This window comes from Leptonychotes weddellii, chromosome 8 (genome assembly GCF_054177405.1).
Source record: "Leptonychotes weddellii isolate Sample4059 chromosome 8, ASM5417740v2, whole genome shotgun sequence".
NCBI lineage: Eukaryota > Metazoa > Chordata > Mammalia > Carnivora > Phocidae > Leptonychotes > Leptonychotes weddellii.
In genome coordinates this window covers 25,846,706-25,861,998 of record NC_138376.1, presented here as the reverse complement: position 1 = coordinate 25,861,998, position 15,293 = coordinate 25,846,706, and the positions used below count along the sequence as shown (strand labels likewise).

General features: G+C 54.4%; 1 protein-coding gene and 1 long non-coding RNA gene across 3 annotated transcripts in view; one reads left to right on the top strand and one right to left on the bottom strand.

The window, feature by feature from the left end:
- Positions 1-15,293, top strand: part of LOC145722989 (uncharacterized) — a 52,191-nt gene that overhangs the window by 14,063 nt on the left and 22,835 nt on the right. The window lies entirely within an intron of this gene.
- The window catches only part of SCUBE3 (signal peptide, CUB domain and EGF like domain containing 3), a 33,050-nt gene that overhangs the window by 5,437 nt on the left and 12,320 nt on the right, over positions 1-15,293 (bottom strand). Inside the window, exons 2-16 of one of the 2 annotated variants that reach the window (XM_081828051.1) lie at positions 14,775-14,897; positions 12,928-13,053; positions 10,380-10,514; positions 9,903-10,028; positions 9,611-9,727; positions 7,450-7,497; positions 4,955-5,071; positions 3,169-3,291; positions 2,576-2,692; positions 1,955-2,080; positions 1,563-1,679; positions 1,321-1,425; positions 914-1,030; positions 437-595; positions 1-196 (exon numbers count right to left, since the gene is read on the bottom strand). The exon at positions 1-196 is cut by the window's left edge and continues 242 nt beyond it. In XM_081828051.1, the coding sequence (XP_081684177.1) occupies positions 1-196; positions 437-595; positions 914-1,030; positions 1,321-1,425; positions 1,563-1,679; positions 1,955-2,080; positions 2,576-2,692; positions 3,169-3,291; positions 4,955-5,071; positions 7,450-7,497; positions 9,611-9,727; positions 9,903-10,028; positions 10,380-10,514; positions 12,928-13,053; positions 14,775-14,897 (1,852 nt within the window). The remainder of the gene's footprint in view (positions 197-436; positions 596-913; positions 1,031-1,320; positions 1,426-1,562; positions 1,680-1,954; positions 2,081-2,575; positions 2,693-3,168; positions 3,292-4,954; positions 5,072-7,449; positions 7,498-9,610; positions 9,728-9,902; positions 10,029-10,379; positions 10,515-12,927; positions 13,054-14,774; positions 14,898-15,293) is intronic. The other variant, XM_081828052.1, reaches the window with a different exon arrangement.

The window sequence follows — 15,293 nt, the reverse complement described above, 5'->3', positions numbered from 1 at the left end:
TGCTGCCCAGGCCTACAGGTCTCCACCAGCTCTGCTCGCTCCCCAGCTCCTGGGCCCGGCTTGTGGGCCAGTTCATAATCAAGGCCTGCCAGGCGCAGCAGGAAGCGGTCCTGGTTGATGGACTTTCTAAGCATCTTCAGGGACCCTTTCAGCCGCCGTTCCATTCGCTGTCGGAGGCAGGGGAGTCCACAGGCAGCTGGTGGTAGATGATGGTATGAGTCAGGGAAGGAAGAGAAAGTGGCTATGAGCAGGAGGGCAGGGAGCAAAGCTAGGAGCTAGGAGGGGCATAGTAAGAGACTGGCTCCTGGCTTTGGTGTTAGGCGGGGTCTGCCCTTAGTACAGGCGTTGCCCCTTCCTTTTGCTGCTGAGACCTGCGGTTTCCCCACCTCTGACCCCTTGCTTTCCACCCTCCTCCCAGCAGTGCCCCCAGTCCCACCTGTGGTTTCTTCGGCTCTGACCTCTGCCTCCAGTTCCAGGGTGAGCCGAGTGACTTCCTTGCCTGGAGGGGTCCGGGCCCGCCGGCCCTTGCCCTTCCGAGAGGAGTCACACTTGAGGTGGATGAAGGTGACCTGGCAGTCAGAGCAGGGGGCACCACCTGGGGGAGAGGACTTGTCAACCCTAGGGGCAGAGAAAGTTCTCGCTCCCAGCTCTCACTGTTCCACCCCAAGCCAGCCAGACCTCACCAGATCTCCGCAACTATCTCAGTTCGCTTTTAATGTAGGATCCCAATTATTTGGTGGGGGGATATCCCAGGACTTCCTTGGGCCCTGTGCCTGCAAGAGCCTCTTCCCCTGCTCTGTCCAGAGTTCAGGACGCCAGCGGGTTTTTGGAGATCTCGCTAAGCAGAGGAGTGGAGTGGTGGGAAGGGTGTGGTGGCCAGACAACCCAGTGGGGTGGGGGCCCCAGTCCAGACCTTGCCCCAGGATCCTGCTGGCCTCCTCCATTTTGCCTTTGTTTCGCAGGTGCAGGCGGCACTTGGCATCCTTGATCTTGAAGGAGGCCCGCTGTTTAACCGATAGCACTGCAGCCTCTAGGGGGATGGTAGAAGCTCAGCACAGCCTGGGGGCCCCGTGGGGGTGGGAACTGCTGTGGAGGGTATCGAGAAGCTGGGCAATAAGCCAGGGGCTCGGCTGGAGAAGGATTATGAAAGCCAGGGGAGTCAGATGCTAGGGGCAGAGGGAGCAAGGCAGAAGGGCTGAAGAATGACAAAGCAAGGAAGGGGATCCAGGATAAAATAAGGCCAGGAGGAGTAATGAAGAGAAATAGGGGTTACTAAGCAAGAGAGTAAGGTGGGAACAAGGCCTCTGGGCTGGTGCTCACCATGGCAGTGGTTGGAGTTTGTGCTGTTCCCGGTGTGGCCAGCTCGGGCTGGAGTGGCCCTGGGGCTGGGGGTGCCACAGCTCACCGTGAAGCCATTCTCAGACTCTGAGAGAAGGGGGCTGTCACAGCTCTGACCACCCCCCCAACACCCACTGGGTGGAGTAATGCAGTGGAAGCAGAAGAGCTCCCTGCACAGCTGGCCTTTCCTCCCTGCCAGCCCTACAGCAACCGCCTCTGTGTACCTGGCGAAAACCGGGCCCGGGAGGGGCAGGTCAGGGCACAGGTGTCCTTCTTGCCAGACCGGTTGCAGCTGAGCATGGCTTTCGAGGCACCAGGGCTGCTTTGACATTTTACCGGCTCTAGGAAGGGGAGAGGGACCGGAGGAAGAGAGGGCCTTCCTCCCCGACCCTCCTCCGCCGTTCGCTCATTTGGAGGAAGAGAACTGTGATTGTAAACCGAGACCGATGAGGGGATTCTTTACCAGAAACTTCATGTCTCTAACTCAGATGACTACATTCTGCTCCCCTACTACTTCGCAGCTTCCTCAGCGTGGAAGGACCCCACTTCCAGGACCCCAATTTCCCCCCCCCCAAAAGTGCAGTGCCGGCTCTGGCCAGCAGAGGGTGCTGCCCACCTGTGCAATCTTTGCCGTTCCAGTGCAGCCGGCCCTGGCCCGCGGGGCAGGTACACTGGTAGCTGCCCGGAGTGTTGATGCAGCCGAAGCGGCAACCTCCGCGGTTGATGCTGCACTCATCCACATCTGGGGGAAGGAGTAGGGAGATACCAACAATGGTGGGGGCATAGTAGGAGCCACGGAGTGGGCAGTGAGTGAGGACCTTTGGTTAGAGTCCCAGGCACTCCAAGACGACTACTGGCTTGAGAAAACTCAAGCCTAGGACCTCCCTCCCTTATCTCTGCCCCCAGCCAAAGAACAACCGACTGAAAAGGGGCCTGGCTGACAAGGTTTTTAAAGCCTTCCACTCCTTCCTGCCACTGGGACTGCAATTTGGAAGTTGCAGATGGGAGTCAAGAGGCAGCGATGGGATGGGAGATAGAAATTATGGCAGCAGAATGCTGTTCCCCGATCTCATCTCCTAGTTGTCTTAGTATCTCCCGGGTCATCGTGATGGATGCAGACATGGCACATGCACCTGGGGACTGCCCACAGCCACAAGCTAACTCAGGAACTTGTTCAGCGGACGGGTGTGGAGGTGAGAGGGGCCGGGTGGTGGAGGGTGTGAATTTGCTGGCTTACCCCCACAGTGGGTGACACCATACAGCAGGTAGCCATGATGGCAGAGGCACTGGAAACTTCCCGGTGTGTTGACACATATGTGGTCACAGGTTCGATCAAAAGAACACTCGTCTATATCTGGAAGAACAGGGATGCAAGCCACTGAATCTGTCTTGGGGCACTCGACCCTGGGACCCCTTGCTTAGGTGGAGGACCCACATGAGGGGCCTTGACCCTCCCTCATGGCCCAGCCCTAGGATCAATGATTTAGCAGTGCCTACCCATCCCCTGTGCCCCCTCCACTTGTAGTCTTTGGAGTCAGGAACTGTGAGATCTGGTGCCCATGGATCAGGACCACCATATGTGGTTAGGCAGGTCAGATCCTGCCAAGGATTTGAATTAGGGAGAAATCCATCCCTCCTCCTTGCCAAGAGCAAGGTAGAGCTGGTCCATCAAGAGGAAGGGGTACGTTTGCTAATTTCAGCATGACACTGCCTATGGAGACTCTCACAGTGTCCACTGACTTTCTCAGACTCTGGCCCTCTGGCCTCCCTGAAGCTCTCCTACCCCTAGAACCTCTCCCAAGGCTTTCCCCTTGGCCCACATCTGCTCACCCTGGCAGTTCCTTTCATTGATGAGAAGCTTATAGCCCTTCTTGCAGCTGCATTCAAAGCTGCCCACTGTGTTGCGGCAAATGTGGTCACAGCCCCCATTGTTCAAGCGGCACTCGTCTATGTCTGGGGAAGCAGAACAAAGTAGAAGCAAAGGTGATACCAAAGCCTGGGGACAACAAATAAGGAGATGACCTCCCTCCCTCCCTCACAGAGACAGAGAAAATCAAGCAGAGCCCTGGGCCTGCTGTTCTGACTCCTCTCTCTCTAGTCTGTTTCTTCCCTGTTCATGGGATCTGTGGCCATTAGGAACACCTTTCCTGGGACTGAGCCCTGTTAGAAAGGGACAGATGGGGGGGGAAGCAGAGTCAGGCCCTCAAGGAATTGCCTAGAGTAGGAAGTAGGTAGGCATTCGAACCAGGGGGCTAGTTTCTGTCCTTCATTCTGTGGTGATGGCCGTTCCCCAAAAGGCTGGTGGGTAAGGTTTATCCCATGCTGTCCCCCACCCCTGCCCGGCCTAAGAGCCCTAGGCAATGGTGTGGGGGGTGGCACAGAGAGGTGAAGATTCAAAGGGGCAGCCCTTCAGAGAGGAGGAGCTAGGAGAGAGCCAGGCACCAGGACCTCCAGGAGAGCCAGTGAGGCTGGGTAGCTGCTGGGGGAGGGGTGGGGGCCAGGCAGGGGGCAGGACTGGGAGAGGTCTGGAGAGGCTCAGGCCTGAGGCGGCTTTCAGCACTAGGAAGGGAAGGGGGGCCCGTGAGCAGCTTCCTTCCTGAGGTCAAGTTCCCCAAGCTGGTGGCAGACAGGACCCAGGCTACTTACCCCTACTTGGGGGAGGGGGCAGAGAGGGCAGTCTTCCACTTCACTCTTAGCATACCTGTCAACAGTCCTTCCCAGCAGGAAACCTCTCAACTCTGGCTGTCTGACCTGCTGCCCCAGCCCTCCCTGTCTCCCCATCCTCTCTGCCAGCTGTTGGGCCAAAAGACACAAAGGAGGAGCTCAGTCCTCTTTCCAGGCCTCCTTGTGACCAGGCGACACAGACCTGATGAATCATTATTTCAGTATGGCTACCCTCCCTTTTTCCTCCCCCCACTCCGCCTTTCTCCCGGACCTGGCTTATTAAAAGGAAGGGAAATAGGATGGACAATATGGGAAATTATACCATAATAATAGTTAACACAAGACACCATCTGTCAGGTACTGTTCTAAGTACTTTTTATATAATTTATATATAACTGATCTAATCCTTAGGACAAGCACCATTATTGTAGTGGAACTGAGGCACAGATGCTAAGTAACTTGCGCAGGATTGCAGAGCTGGGATCTGAACGCAGGTAGCCAGGCTCCAGCATCAGTGCTCCCAACTGCCACCCTCTTCTCCCTCTGACCAGTGTAGCCTTTCCACTTGGAAAGGTCTGGGGAATGTGGGTTAAGAAGGTTATGGAACATATCTGTGACCTTGTACACACACAGTCAGGGCTCAAATATCCTTCTAGAGCCAGGGACAAATGAGAATGGCATGTTCATTAAGCAAGAGGGTTAGGGACCTGTAGGGGGATAGGAATGAGAGTAAGGAAAACAATGTAGGGTTGGGGCACTAAGGAGCTGCCCGGACTTTCGTGCCCCTTGAACTGAGGTGGGAAAGGCAGACAAGACAAGCCTTAGCCATGCCTTCGGTTCTTCCTAATCAGGACAGCCTCCGGGGGTTGAGGAGCCCCCATAATAGGTACTGTATCTCTGGTCCCAACCTCGGCCCCTTACCCCGATGCTCCTGTCCTCTGAGAGCCCTTACCTTTGCAGGTCTTCCTGTCTGGCTGCAGCATGAAGCCCACGGGGCAGCTGCAGTGGACGCCCGTGGCTGCATCGTGGCACTTACTGTCACAGCCCCCGTTGTTGACAGCACAAGTCTCTGTTTAGGAGGGAGGCACGGGGATGGTAATTGGGTTACTTGCTTGGAGGAATCCCAAACTTGAGGGGAGTAGAGAGCGGAGGCGCGAGGGAAGGCCTCAGCTGCCTCCCTGTGCTTTTGAAGGAGCATTCAGTGGAGGCTCCCAGCCCCCATCCCCTCACAAGTGCAGCCAAGCAGTCCACTTCCCTGCCCCCTACTTGATTGAAACAAGGTGGACAGCAGTGAGGCAGGTACAAGCCAGAGCTGTCAGGCAGGAATGCATTGAGGGGGTGGAGGAGGTGGAGCGGGGAGGGCGCAGGGAGGGATGGGAGCTAAGGAAGGGTGGTTCTCAGCCTCCAGGGAACAAGAAGGGACAAATAGGAGTCTCCTCCTTTTTCCGCCGACTATCTCTCTGGTGTCAGGGTGGGATAGTCTTGGGAAGAGTGAGCCTAGTGATCCCTAAGACAGCTGAGGGATGGCCACCAATTCATCTTCCCCTTCCTCCTTGCTCAGCTATCTTAAAAAAAGGTCCCAGTTCCAGGCCTGACTGCTCATCCTCAGAGGAGAGGCACATACTTGGTCATTTCCCAGCCCCTCCTGGCTACCTCCAACTCCTCCCAAGCCCTCCTTTTAGTTCCAAATGGAGATAAGCTGGCTGTTCTGTTGTTTTCCTTTCCTAATGGGGAGAGACTGGCTAGGTAGGAGACGGGGGAGGGGGGGGACTGCTGCAAAAGGAGAAGAAGAATCCAGAGGATGAGGCAGGGTATATGAAGGTAGATGAGAGCCAGAGAACCTCAAGGCTAAGTCTCTTCTCTTGCCCCGTCTTGACTGGTAAGTTCTCTCTTTGCTGAGGGGGTCACAGTAGGGGGAGTATGGATGGGTCACTCTCCCTATTTTCTGAATTCAGAGCAGGACATAAACAAGTTTAAACTGCAGCTCAGGAGAGTCAGGTAAGCCCAGGGGAAAACCATCAGTTCAAATAGTGCAAGGCCCTGACCCAGGGACTCTGGAGGAAGCATGGGCCATCCTCTGGGGAGGCTAGAGTTCTCCCATTGGAGAGACAAAATCCCAAGCCCTCTCCCAGGGAAGAAAGGAGAGTGGTTCTGTGAATCAAGGGAACTGAATGAGAAAAGCAGCCGAGAGTACTATCATCTTCTTGAATCTTTGACTGCTAAAACCCAGGCCCAACCCTTGTCACCAAAGGGACCACCAAGGCAAGGGTTCTAGAAGAAGCCCAACGCTACCTGTGGGTCCCCAGTCATGCCCTGGTTGCTCAAATGCCCAGGTTTAGGAGCAGCCACAGTGGCATCTCCTATGTACCACTCCCCCCCAGTCTCCTGTGATTCCCCAAGACCATGGGAGGAACTGGGAGGGAACCTTGAATTCAGGCTCCAAACCTAGCCATTCCCTCCAAGAGTGCTCTTAGTATAAGAAGAGGTCCCCCAAGGCCTGGAGCAGGGGGAGAGAACAGAGGTCCTGCGCCAGGACTAGGTAGGTTCGGAGGGACCCAGGGTGGGGAGCAGCAGAGCTGGTACAACGTCCATCCAGTTCAGACCAGGATGCCGGGCATAGCTGCCCTCCTGTGCAGGGCAGCGTTCGCCAGGCCAGGGTTGGGGTGGCAGGATGGCAGAGCCTCAACCCTTTGCTCTTCGGGTCACGGTATTAAGCCACAGTTTAATCTGTGCTTGCTCTGTGCCAGGCACTTAGATGCTCCGCACACACTGTCTCAGTTTTCTCAGCAACCCTAAGGGAGAACTGTCTCCCTGTCTAGAGAAGAGTAAACCAAGGATCAGAGAAGAAAGTAGCTTGCTGGAGGTTGTACAGGTAGAAAGTGGCAGAGGCAGGATTCAAACTCAGGTCAGTCTGAATTCAGGTGTCATGCTGGTACCCGTTACGGTGGGACAGAATGGTGAGTGATGCTGCTGTGAGCTGGTGTGGGTAAGAACCCAAGGACACGGCCCCACGGAGGGGATGGCCTCGAACTCTATCCCATCCCTGTCTCAGCCACCTAATGGGCACAACGGGTGAGCTGGAGCTGCTGGGTCTTTTGCTGTGTAGAAGGCAGAGAGAGGGAGGGGGCAGATGGTGGGGAAAGGGTGAGGTGTTAAGAGGGTGGGAGAGGGAGAAGGTGGCAGGAGGGAGCAGGAGAGGAAGGAGAGGAGGAGAGGGACAGGAACAAAAAAGACAAAACCAACATGAAGGCTCCTGGGCCAGCTCTTGGGGACTCGGGTGTCCTGTCACCCAATGGGCCCAGTACCCAAGCTGCAGGGGAGCCCTGCTGGTAGGCTGGAGTCCAGTCAGGCTGGGCCCAGTGGGCATGCGGTTAGTGGGAGCCCCAGCGGGTTAGCCCTTCCCCTAGCAAGCCAGTGAGAGCAAGCGGAGGGAGCAGACATATTTACCATTAGAAACGGCCTGAGGGGGGATGTGCTGCTCTAGCCGCCTTTCCCCTGTTTGACATTGTAAAAAAGCTGTTTAGATGCTGGGCAGCAGCCACTGTGGCCCACTGGGCCCCAGTCCCCACCCTTCCCTCCTCCACCCCTGTAGCCCCAAACCACTAACCCCAAGTGATGAGCCCTGAGACTCCTACACTTAGCTCCCCAGCCTTGTCCTGCCTGGTATCCTCAAAGAAGCCAGGCTCCCACCAGATGACTGATGGAAAACAGAGTCCCAGGGAGGGGCCGTCATGGGCCCAGTACCACACAGCATGCCAAAGGCATAGCTGGGATGCAATCTCAAATTTTACACGCTGCCAAGACCCAAAGGGTGCCCACCTTTTTGGCTAAACTCTACTGCCCTGTCTCCCCACTAAATTTGAATGTCCTGGCGGCCCCAAACAATGACGTTTCCTCCTACCAGGGCTGGGGACAAAAATGTGATTAGGGCAAGGCAAACTAAGTTCTATTGGAGAAGAGGAAGAGGAACTCGGGATGAATATAACTGTGAACCCTAGAGCTGCCTCATTTGCTCTCTTCTGCCTCGCTTAGCAATGGTCCAGAAGACAGAATGGGTCTCGCATTAGAGAAGAGCTCAAGCTTACTAGGGGTATTTTCAAAAGCAGCCATGCCCAGGACTATGTGAACAGAAGGCAACCAGAGAGAGGGACCTGGCCCCACATTCATGGGTCTGAGCTCTGTCCTGATACATGCAGCTTTTCTTTAAGGACCGCATGCAGTTTCTCTTGGAGGACTCTGGGGATGTGTGAGTGTGTCCAGGGGATGGTGGGAGGTTTAGGAAGCAGAAGAATTCGACTTACGAGGAAAAAGATGAAAGGAGCTGGAACAAACCAGCCAGGAGGTGACATGAAGACCTAAAAATGTCCCAGGGTCTTTAAAGGGTTAGTTCAGAGGGAAACGTGTAGTGGGAGAGAGTGTGTGCCGGTCTCGAGCAGGTACTCAGAGGACACGTTTAAGAGCACCATTTGCTCCCCTGTTCCTGTGTCTGGGGGTTAGGGCAATGCTGTCTGCAGAGACGGGCGGGGTCTCTAGGGAGAGATGGGGAGAGTCTGGTTCTTAAGCCGAATGTCATGTCTCTGACGAATACAAAGAGCGACTGTGTTCACGCTTCCTCGTCCTCCGCATGTTGTAGTGCATGAGATGACTGGCATCTGTAAATACCCGTGCCCACAGAACAAGCTCGCCCCTGCCTGGCTCCAGACACAGCCTTTCTCCCTGCCCAAACCCTTCCCTTTCATTTCCCACTTCTCCAGGGGCACGCCTTGTCCCATCGTCTTTCTCAGCACTCTGTGAGCACATAGTAATTGGCCTTCACAAAAGTCCTAAAGACAGAAGGGGTGAGGAATTAAACTTCAGGAATCAAGGAATTAAACCCAGCTATGGTACCTGACGGTATGTGAGATAAGGCCTAGGAATCCAGGAAAAGGGATCCAGGTGTTAAGAAGGCCCCAAGCAGGGCGAGAGGGATGGAAGGCTGGAGCTGGTGGGGCAGTGGAGGGCTGCAGGCAGAGGTGTGGAGGAGAGAGGAGGGGGTGCGGGCGCGGGGGAGGGGAGCGGGCAGGGGTACACAGGACGGAGAGGAAGAAGAAACCTGGAGTCAGGAAACCCCATTTGTCAGTTCAGGGCTGGTTGTTCCAGGAAAGGGCGCTGTGTGTCCCCCCCCTCCCCCCAGTTCCAGAGCAGGGACGGTGGGCTGTGACAGCTCCCATCTTACCACACGAGTCCCCCGGGGCCTCGGGTCAGGCTCCGTCAGCGCGTGGCCCCAGCTCTCCTCCCCCTCTCAAGCACAGCCTTGGTCAACAAGCACCTCTGCTAATTATTCCCACTTTGGCAACACTTTATCCTGGATAAAGAGGACGGCGAGGGCCCCCGGGGGTGGGGCAGGAGAACGAGCGGGCTGGGGAGGAGAAGAGGGTGAGGCCTGCAAGCTCTCAGGGTTGTCCCTCACTAGCCCTGGCCTTGTCATCTGGCTCTTCAGTACACTCACCGGTCATTCTGCGCCCAGCACCCGGGCCCCAGGTGCTCCCCCTCGCCCCTGGTTCTCCAGGGCCCCGACCCCCACCCTCGCCCCATCCCAGGCGGACTCGCGTTCACGGGCCTCACCCACCGATGCACGTCTTCCCGTCAGTATGGAGCACGAACTTGACATGGCAGCCGCACCGGGGACCCTGCTCTGTGTCATCGCACGTGTGCTGGCAGCCACCATTACCGTAATTGCATGTCACTGTGCAGAGAGGGTGGGAGGCCTGTCAGCTTGCTGCTCCCCGGGCCCCAGCGTTCTCCACAGCACAGAGACTGGCTCTCTGCTCTAGCTGCCTCTCCCACGCTCCCTTTTCCTCCCACGTCTTGCTGCCCAGTCCCTGTGCGCTTCTCCCTCACTGCCATCCCAGTTCTCTCACATTTACAGTCCCGTTGGTTCTTGGTGAGCTCGAAGCCAGGGCGGCATTCACAGGCAATACCCCCTTTGGGTGTCTCCCGGCAGATGTGAGCACAGCCGTGGTTCTTGTTCATGCAATTCATTCCTTCTAAAAGGGAAGAGGAGGGAGGTGAGTGCTCCATATGCCTGGATGCCTAGAGGAAGAGGAACTAGGGGGACAGTGGGGCCTAGGAGATTGAGAGAATCCACTGAGGCTGCCCCACAGTAACCTCAATCCCACACTGATCCCAACCCCAAATGAATTCCCCCAGATTTTGCTCCAACACGGTGTCTGTCCATGGAGCCCTTAAGGATGTGACCGTGTTGAGGGACAAGAGAGGAAGGAGCCGGTGGAGTTGAGAACAGAGGGTGAGACCCAGGGGGTTTTGAGGGAAAACTCCCCCACAGGTGGAGAGAAGCCTGGGGTGCAGGGCTGGGCCCTCCCGGGTCGTGGGCTGACCTTCTGGCCGCTGGATGCAGGTGTGCTGGTTGTCGCTGAGGAAGAAGCCCTCCCGGCAGTGGCACTCATAGCTGCCCATCATGTTGACGCAGCTCTGCTGACAGCCACCATTGCCCTCGGCACACTCGTCCACATCTGTGTAGGATGGGTGGTTGGTGAGGCCATGGGGTGCAGGCCAGGGTCCAGAGTGTGCCCTGAGACTTCAGCATGCCCTCCCCACCCCAATGCAGCACGCAGCCTCAGGCCAGAAAGTTCTCGCTCACTCATCAGCTAATGCTCTCCTGCTCTGGAAGAGGCCACCCTAAGAGGGCAGAGCTGGGGAGCTAAGCCAGTGGAAAGGGGACAGTGGCACCTGCCTCTCTCAAGTGAAGACTTGCCTCCCTTTCCCTCACTTGTTGGAATTGGGTGTGAGAGCAGAGGAAATCATGAAAGGAGCCAGGGCAAGAGGGAACAGAGATGACAATAAGGATGGGGACTGGTCAGGAAGAGGAGCTGGGGCAGTGGTTGCAGCCAGGGAATGCAACATCTTGGAGCTGGCTCCAAGTGCAGGGAGAGCTGTGGCCATGGCGCTAGGTCTGAGGGGTGACGTGGGTAAAGGCAGCAAGCCTCAACTCCTTGCAGGGCAGGGACCATTTCTGTGGACAGGCCACGGCCCCATCCTTCCTCCCCTCCCCCTATGCCTGGGCTTGCTGCCATAGTCCTTAGCCTTTCTCCTATTTTGGTTTAACAAAACAGTCTGGTAGCTTGGTGGGGAGGGGTGGGAGGAGAGCTGCCAGGCCACACCCTAATTACCACCCCGAATCGCCACCCCCGGGTCTCAGAGCCAAGCTCATTCTGGGGCTCCCATTTCGATGCCTTGATTCCATCTCTGTGCTACCTACTGCCCTCCCAAGTCCCTAGCCCTTCCCGGTTTTCCTTGGCCCAGCAGGCATCCAGGAGATTGGTGTCCAAACAGAGCAGCTAGAATTTGAGCTCCTGAAGCCCTCATCTGCCCCTCTCTTCCCATCCTCTCTGCTGAGCCCTGAGACCCTGTCCTTTCCCCCTTCTGGCCAAGGGCAGAGGGGCACGGATCCAGCAGGCTCCTGCCTGAGAGAGGTACCTGTTGTAAAGCCAAGGAGATACACTTCCCTTTTCCTTATACCTGTCCCCTCCCCTTCTCTCACTGCACCCGACTTCTCCCCATCCTTGTCTTTCCACTGTTGCCCCATCCTACAGTCCATCCTTCTATTTGCTCCCTTCTAGTGCAACCTTGTGACTTTGCTACTCTTTAGCCAAGTTCCTTCCTCCAATTCTCAGTGGGGAAACTGAGGCCCAGGGCATAGATGACATAGGGTTCCCCTAAAAGCCAAAGGTAGAGTTGAGACTTTGAACCCCAACCCTAAGGGTAGGGTTTGGTAGACCTTTGCTCCCCCTGACTCTTCCCATACCTATTCATTCTCTTACCCTCTGGTTGGTTCTCCCCAAAATGCAGGGAAAAAAGACTTGGTGAGAATCAGGGACTTAGAAAGGTCAAAGGCAGCCAAAGAACTCAGAAGCTGATGTTTCCCGTCCTGCAGGAAACTCACTGTCCTGGTCAAAGTGTCATAGCTTCTCTTTCTGAAGGAGTCCTCAAAGAGGCCCTCACAGGTGACTGGGCAGAAGAAAAGTGAGGTCCTTCTCTGGTAGAAGAGGTGGCCAGGGCTGGGGGGAAGGGCCCAGCATGGCTCAGGCTGTAGAGGCCTGGGTTGGGAATAGAAACCTATAAGCCTGGTCCAAAGATGGGATGTGACTGGGTCTAGAGGCAGCCCTGTAGGAAGGAGGCTCTCCTAGACTAAGGGAGCCTCAGATAATTCATCGGTTTGGTCATGTGGGGAAGCAGCCTAGCTGCTTTTCTGGGCATCATTCCTCTTCTCTTCCTGTCCTGCTCTTCTAATCTTCCAGTCTCCTACCTTTATTTTGACACCAGGGAGGAAGAATTTGGAAAAGGACCCCTGGCTTCACATTTCAAATCCTTTTCTGCTATGGGCTTCAGTGTTTCTACTTGGGGAAGAATCTGACATGGTCCCAGTAATTTTCCAAAATGATGAGACCAAAGTTGAGTGGAGTTGCCTAGAGATTCTCCTATCTCTGACCCAGCTCCTGGGTCAAGGATCAGGTCAGATTGAGGCCTGAGAAGTGAGGAGAGGGAGAGCCTGGAGCCTGCAGGACAAGCTGGAAGAAAACCAGTCTTTAAGGGTCAGAGGCTCCCCAGCACCCAGGGGAGCACCACCCCCACCACCATTATCATCATCAAACATTCCTCCCATTTATTGAAGTGTAGAGCCAAATGACCTTCCCACCATGCTCTGCTCCCTATGGCTACACCTACTATTGTCATCTTCTGGCCCTTGCCCTGGGAGCACTTTCTAGCAGCATCTCCTCTGATGTTTTTCATCCAGCAGCAGGGTTATTTCATCCTCAGCGCCCAGTCTCAAAGGGGACGCTGACCTTATTCTCTATTTTGTGGGAAACGCCTCCTTCCCCACAAGACAGCCCTTCTGCCCACACCTCCTCTCCCTCCTTTGCTCACCCAGACAGTTGTGTCCGTCATGTGCCAGGTGGAATCCATCATAGCAGGTGCATCGGTAATTGCCGGGGATGTTGACACAGTCATGCACACAACCTGCATTATCTTCTCGTTCACACTCATCCACATCTGTGGGCAAAGAAGATCTGAGGCAGCTGGCCCACCAGCATGCCCCCCACTGTCTACCCCTGGGCTCGGCCCTGTGGTGGTTTAAATATATATACGTGTATATATATATATATCTTCTCTGTGTATGTATGTTTACATAGTTACTTTCATAGCCTACAAACCATTTTGCATTTTACTATTTTTTTTAAAGATTTTATTTATTTATTTGACAGAGAGGGAAGCAGCGAGAGAGGGAACACAAGCAGGGGAAGAGGGAGAGGGAGAAGCAGGCTCCCCGCCGAGCAGGGAGACCGATGCGGGGCTCGATCCCAGGACCCTGGGATCATGACCTGAGCCGAAGGCAGACTCTTAACAACTGAGCCACCCAGGCACCTCACATTTTGCTATTTTCATCTAAACTTAAGTCATAGGGGCTCCTGGGTGGCTCAGCTGGTTAAGTGTCAGACTCTTGATTTTGGCTCAGGTCATGATCTCAGGGTTGTGAGATCGAGCCTTGCATCAGGCTCCACACTGGCATGCAGCCTGCTTAGGATTCTCTCTCCCTCTCCCTCTGCCCCTCCCCCACCCCCTCTCCCTCTCTAAAAGTAAGTAAGTAAATAAATAAAATAAATAAAATATGGGATCGAACCCTGCATCAGGCTCCCTGCTCTGCAGGAAGCCCGCTTCTGCCTCTCCCACTCCCCCTGCTTTTGTTCCTGCTCTCACTATCTCTCTCTGTCAAATAAATAATCTAAAACATAAAATAAATAAATAAAAAAAAATAAACTTAAGTCATAAACATTTTCATATGTCTCCACCCAGTCTTTCTTTTTTTTTTTTTAAAGATTTTATTTATTTATTCATAAGAGACAGAGAGAGAGAGAGAGAGAGGCAGAGGGAGAAGCAGGCTCCCCGCCGAGCAGGGAGCCCGATGCAGGACTCGATCCCAGGAGTCTGGGATCATGACCTGAGCCAAAGGCAGATGCTTAACCATCTGAGCCACCCAGGCGCCCTCCACCCAGTCTTTCTAATTACCACTGTACATGGTTGCAGAATATTCCATTGTGTTGTTATATCATAATTTAGTCATCCTTTATTGTCGGATTCCTTCCATTTATTTTACTATCATAAATAATGCATAAAGAACATCTTCTGGATATTATTCTGTTTCATCGAATTTCCCTTGAATAAGTCCCTAAGAATAAAATTTCTGGGTCAAAGGGTATAGAAATACCTTTTAAGATTCCTGCTAGGTATGACAAAATCACTTTTCAGTTTATAATGTCACCAAGAATTAATGAGTGTACCTGGTCCACTAAAGTCTTACCAACACTGAAGGTCATACATTGAAAATAACATCTCAAGCATGCTTTAATTTGCACTGGTTAATTATGAGAGGGGTAGAATGTGTTTGTTTATGGTATGAATTTCCCCTGGGGTAAACTGTCTGTTCTCATCCTATGTGGGAATGGTAGAAGGGCCTAAAGATGGAGGTTCCAATGTCAGGGCACCTCAGGCCTTAGTCCCATGATTCTGATCCCCTGCCCAGCCAAGCTGGGAGGCTGTGAACTATTCCCACCAGACCCTCATCTAGCCTCTATGGTGCCCTCCCGGGGGAAAAAATAGCCACCCCTCCCAACCCCCTCCCCGAGCCCGCAGGGATTGCAGGCCTTACTGTCATGTGCAGTGTGGCTGAGGGCAGTGGCACTGATTCCCCCTCTCGGGCGCCCTCCCAGCCTCACCTTTGCAGTGTTTACCGTCCCCTGTGTAGCCAGACTTGCAGATGCACTTGTATGACCGTGGGGTGTTCTGGCAGATCGCATCGATGTGGCAGTTGTCAGTCCCCTCCACACATTCATCCACATCTGGCAGGGGCAGAGGGGGCATGTGAGACCCTCTGTCAGTGCATTCCAAGGGGTGTCCTGAAGGTGGTTCCCCAAGGGCAAAATCCCCTCTCCTCTAAAATAGAGATAGTGACCCCTCCAAGAGCAGGTGCTCTTCCAACACCCTTCTGATTTCAGAGTGGGTCGAAATTACCTTCTGTAATTTCAGGAATTCAAAAAGCACCCCACTCTCCTCAGAAATACTTAATCTATAATGACAGCTAAAATTCCATCATTTGAAACACTCCTCTTTGATTTAAAAACAAACAAAAACCCTTGGACTGAGTAGCACACTTACCTTGATTAGAAATATTCAACTTAGTGTGAATTAGTTTACCTCTCTTAGGAGCAGGCTTGAGGCCGGGGGGGGGGGGGGGG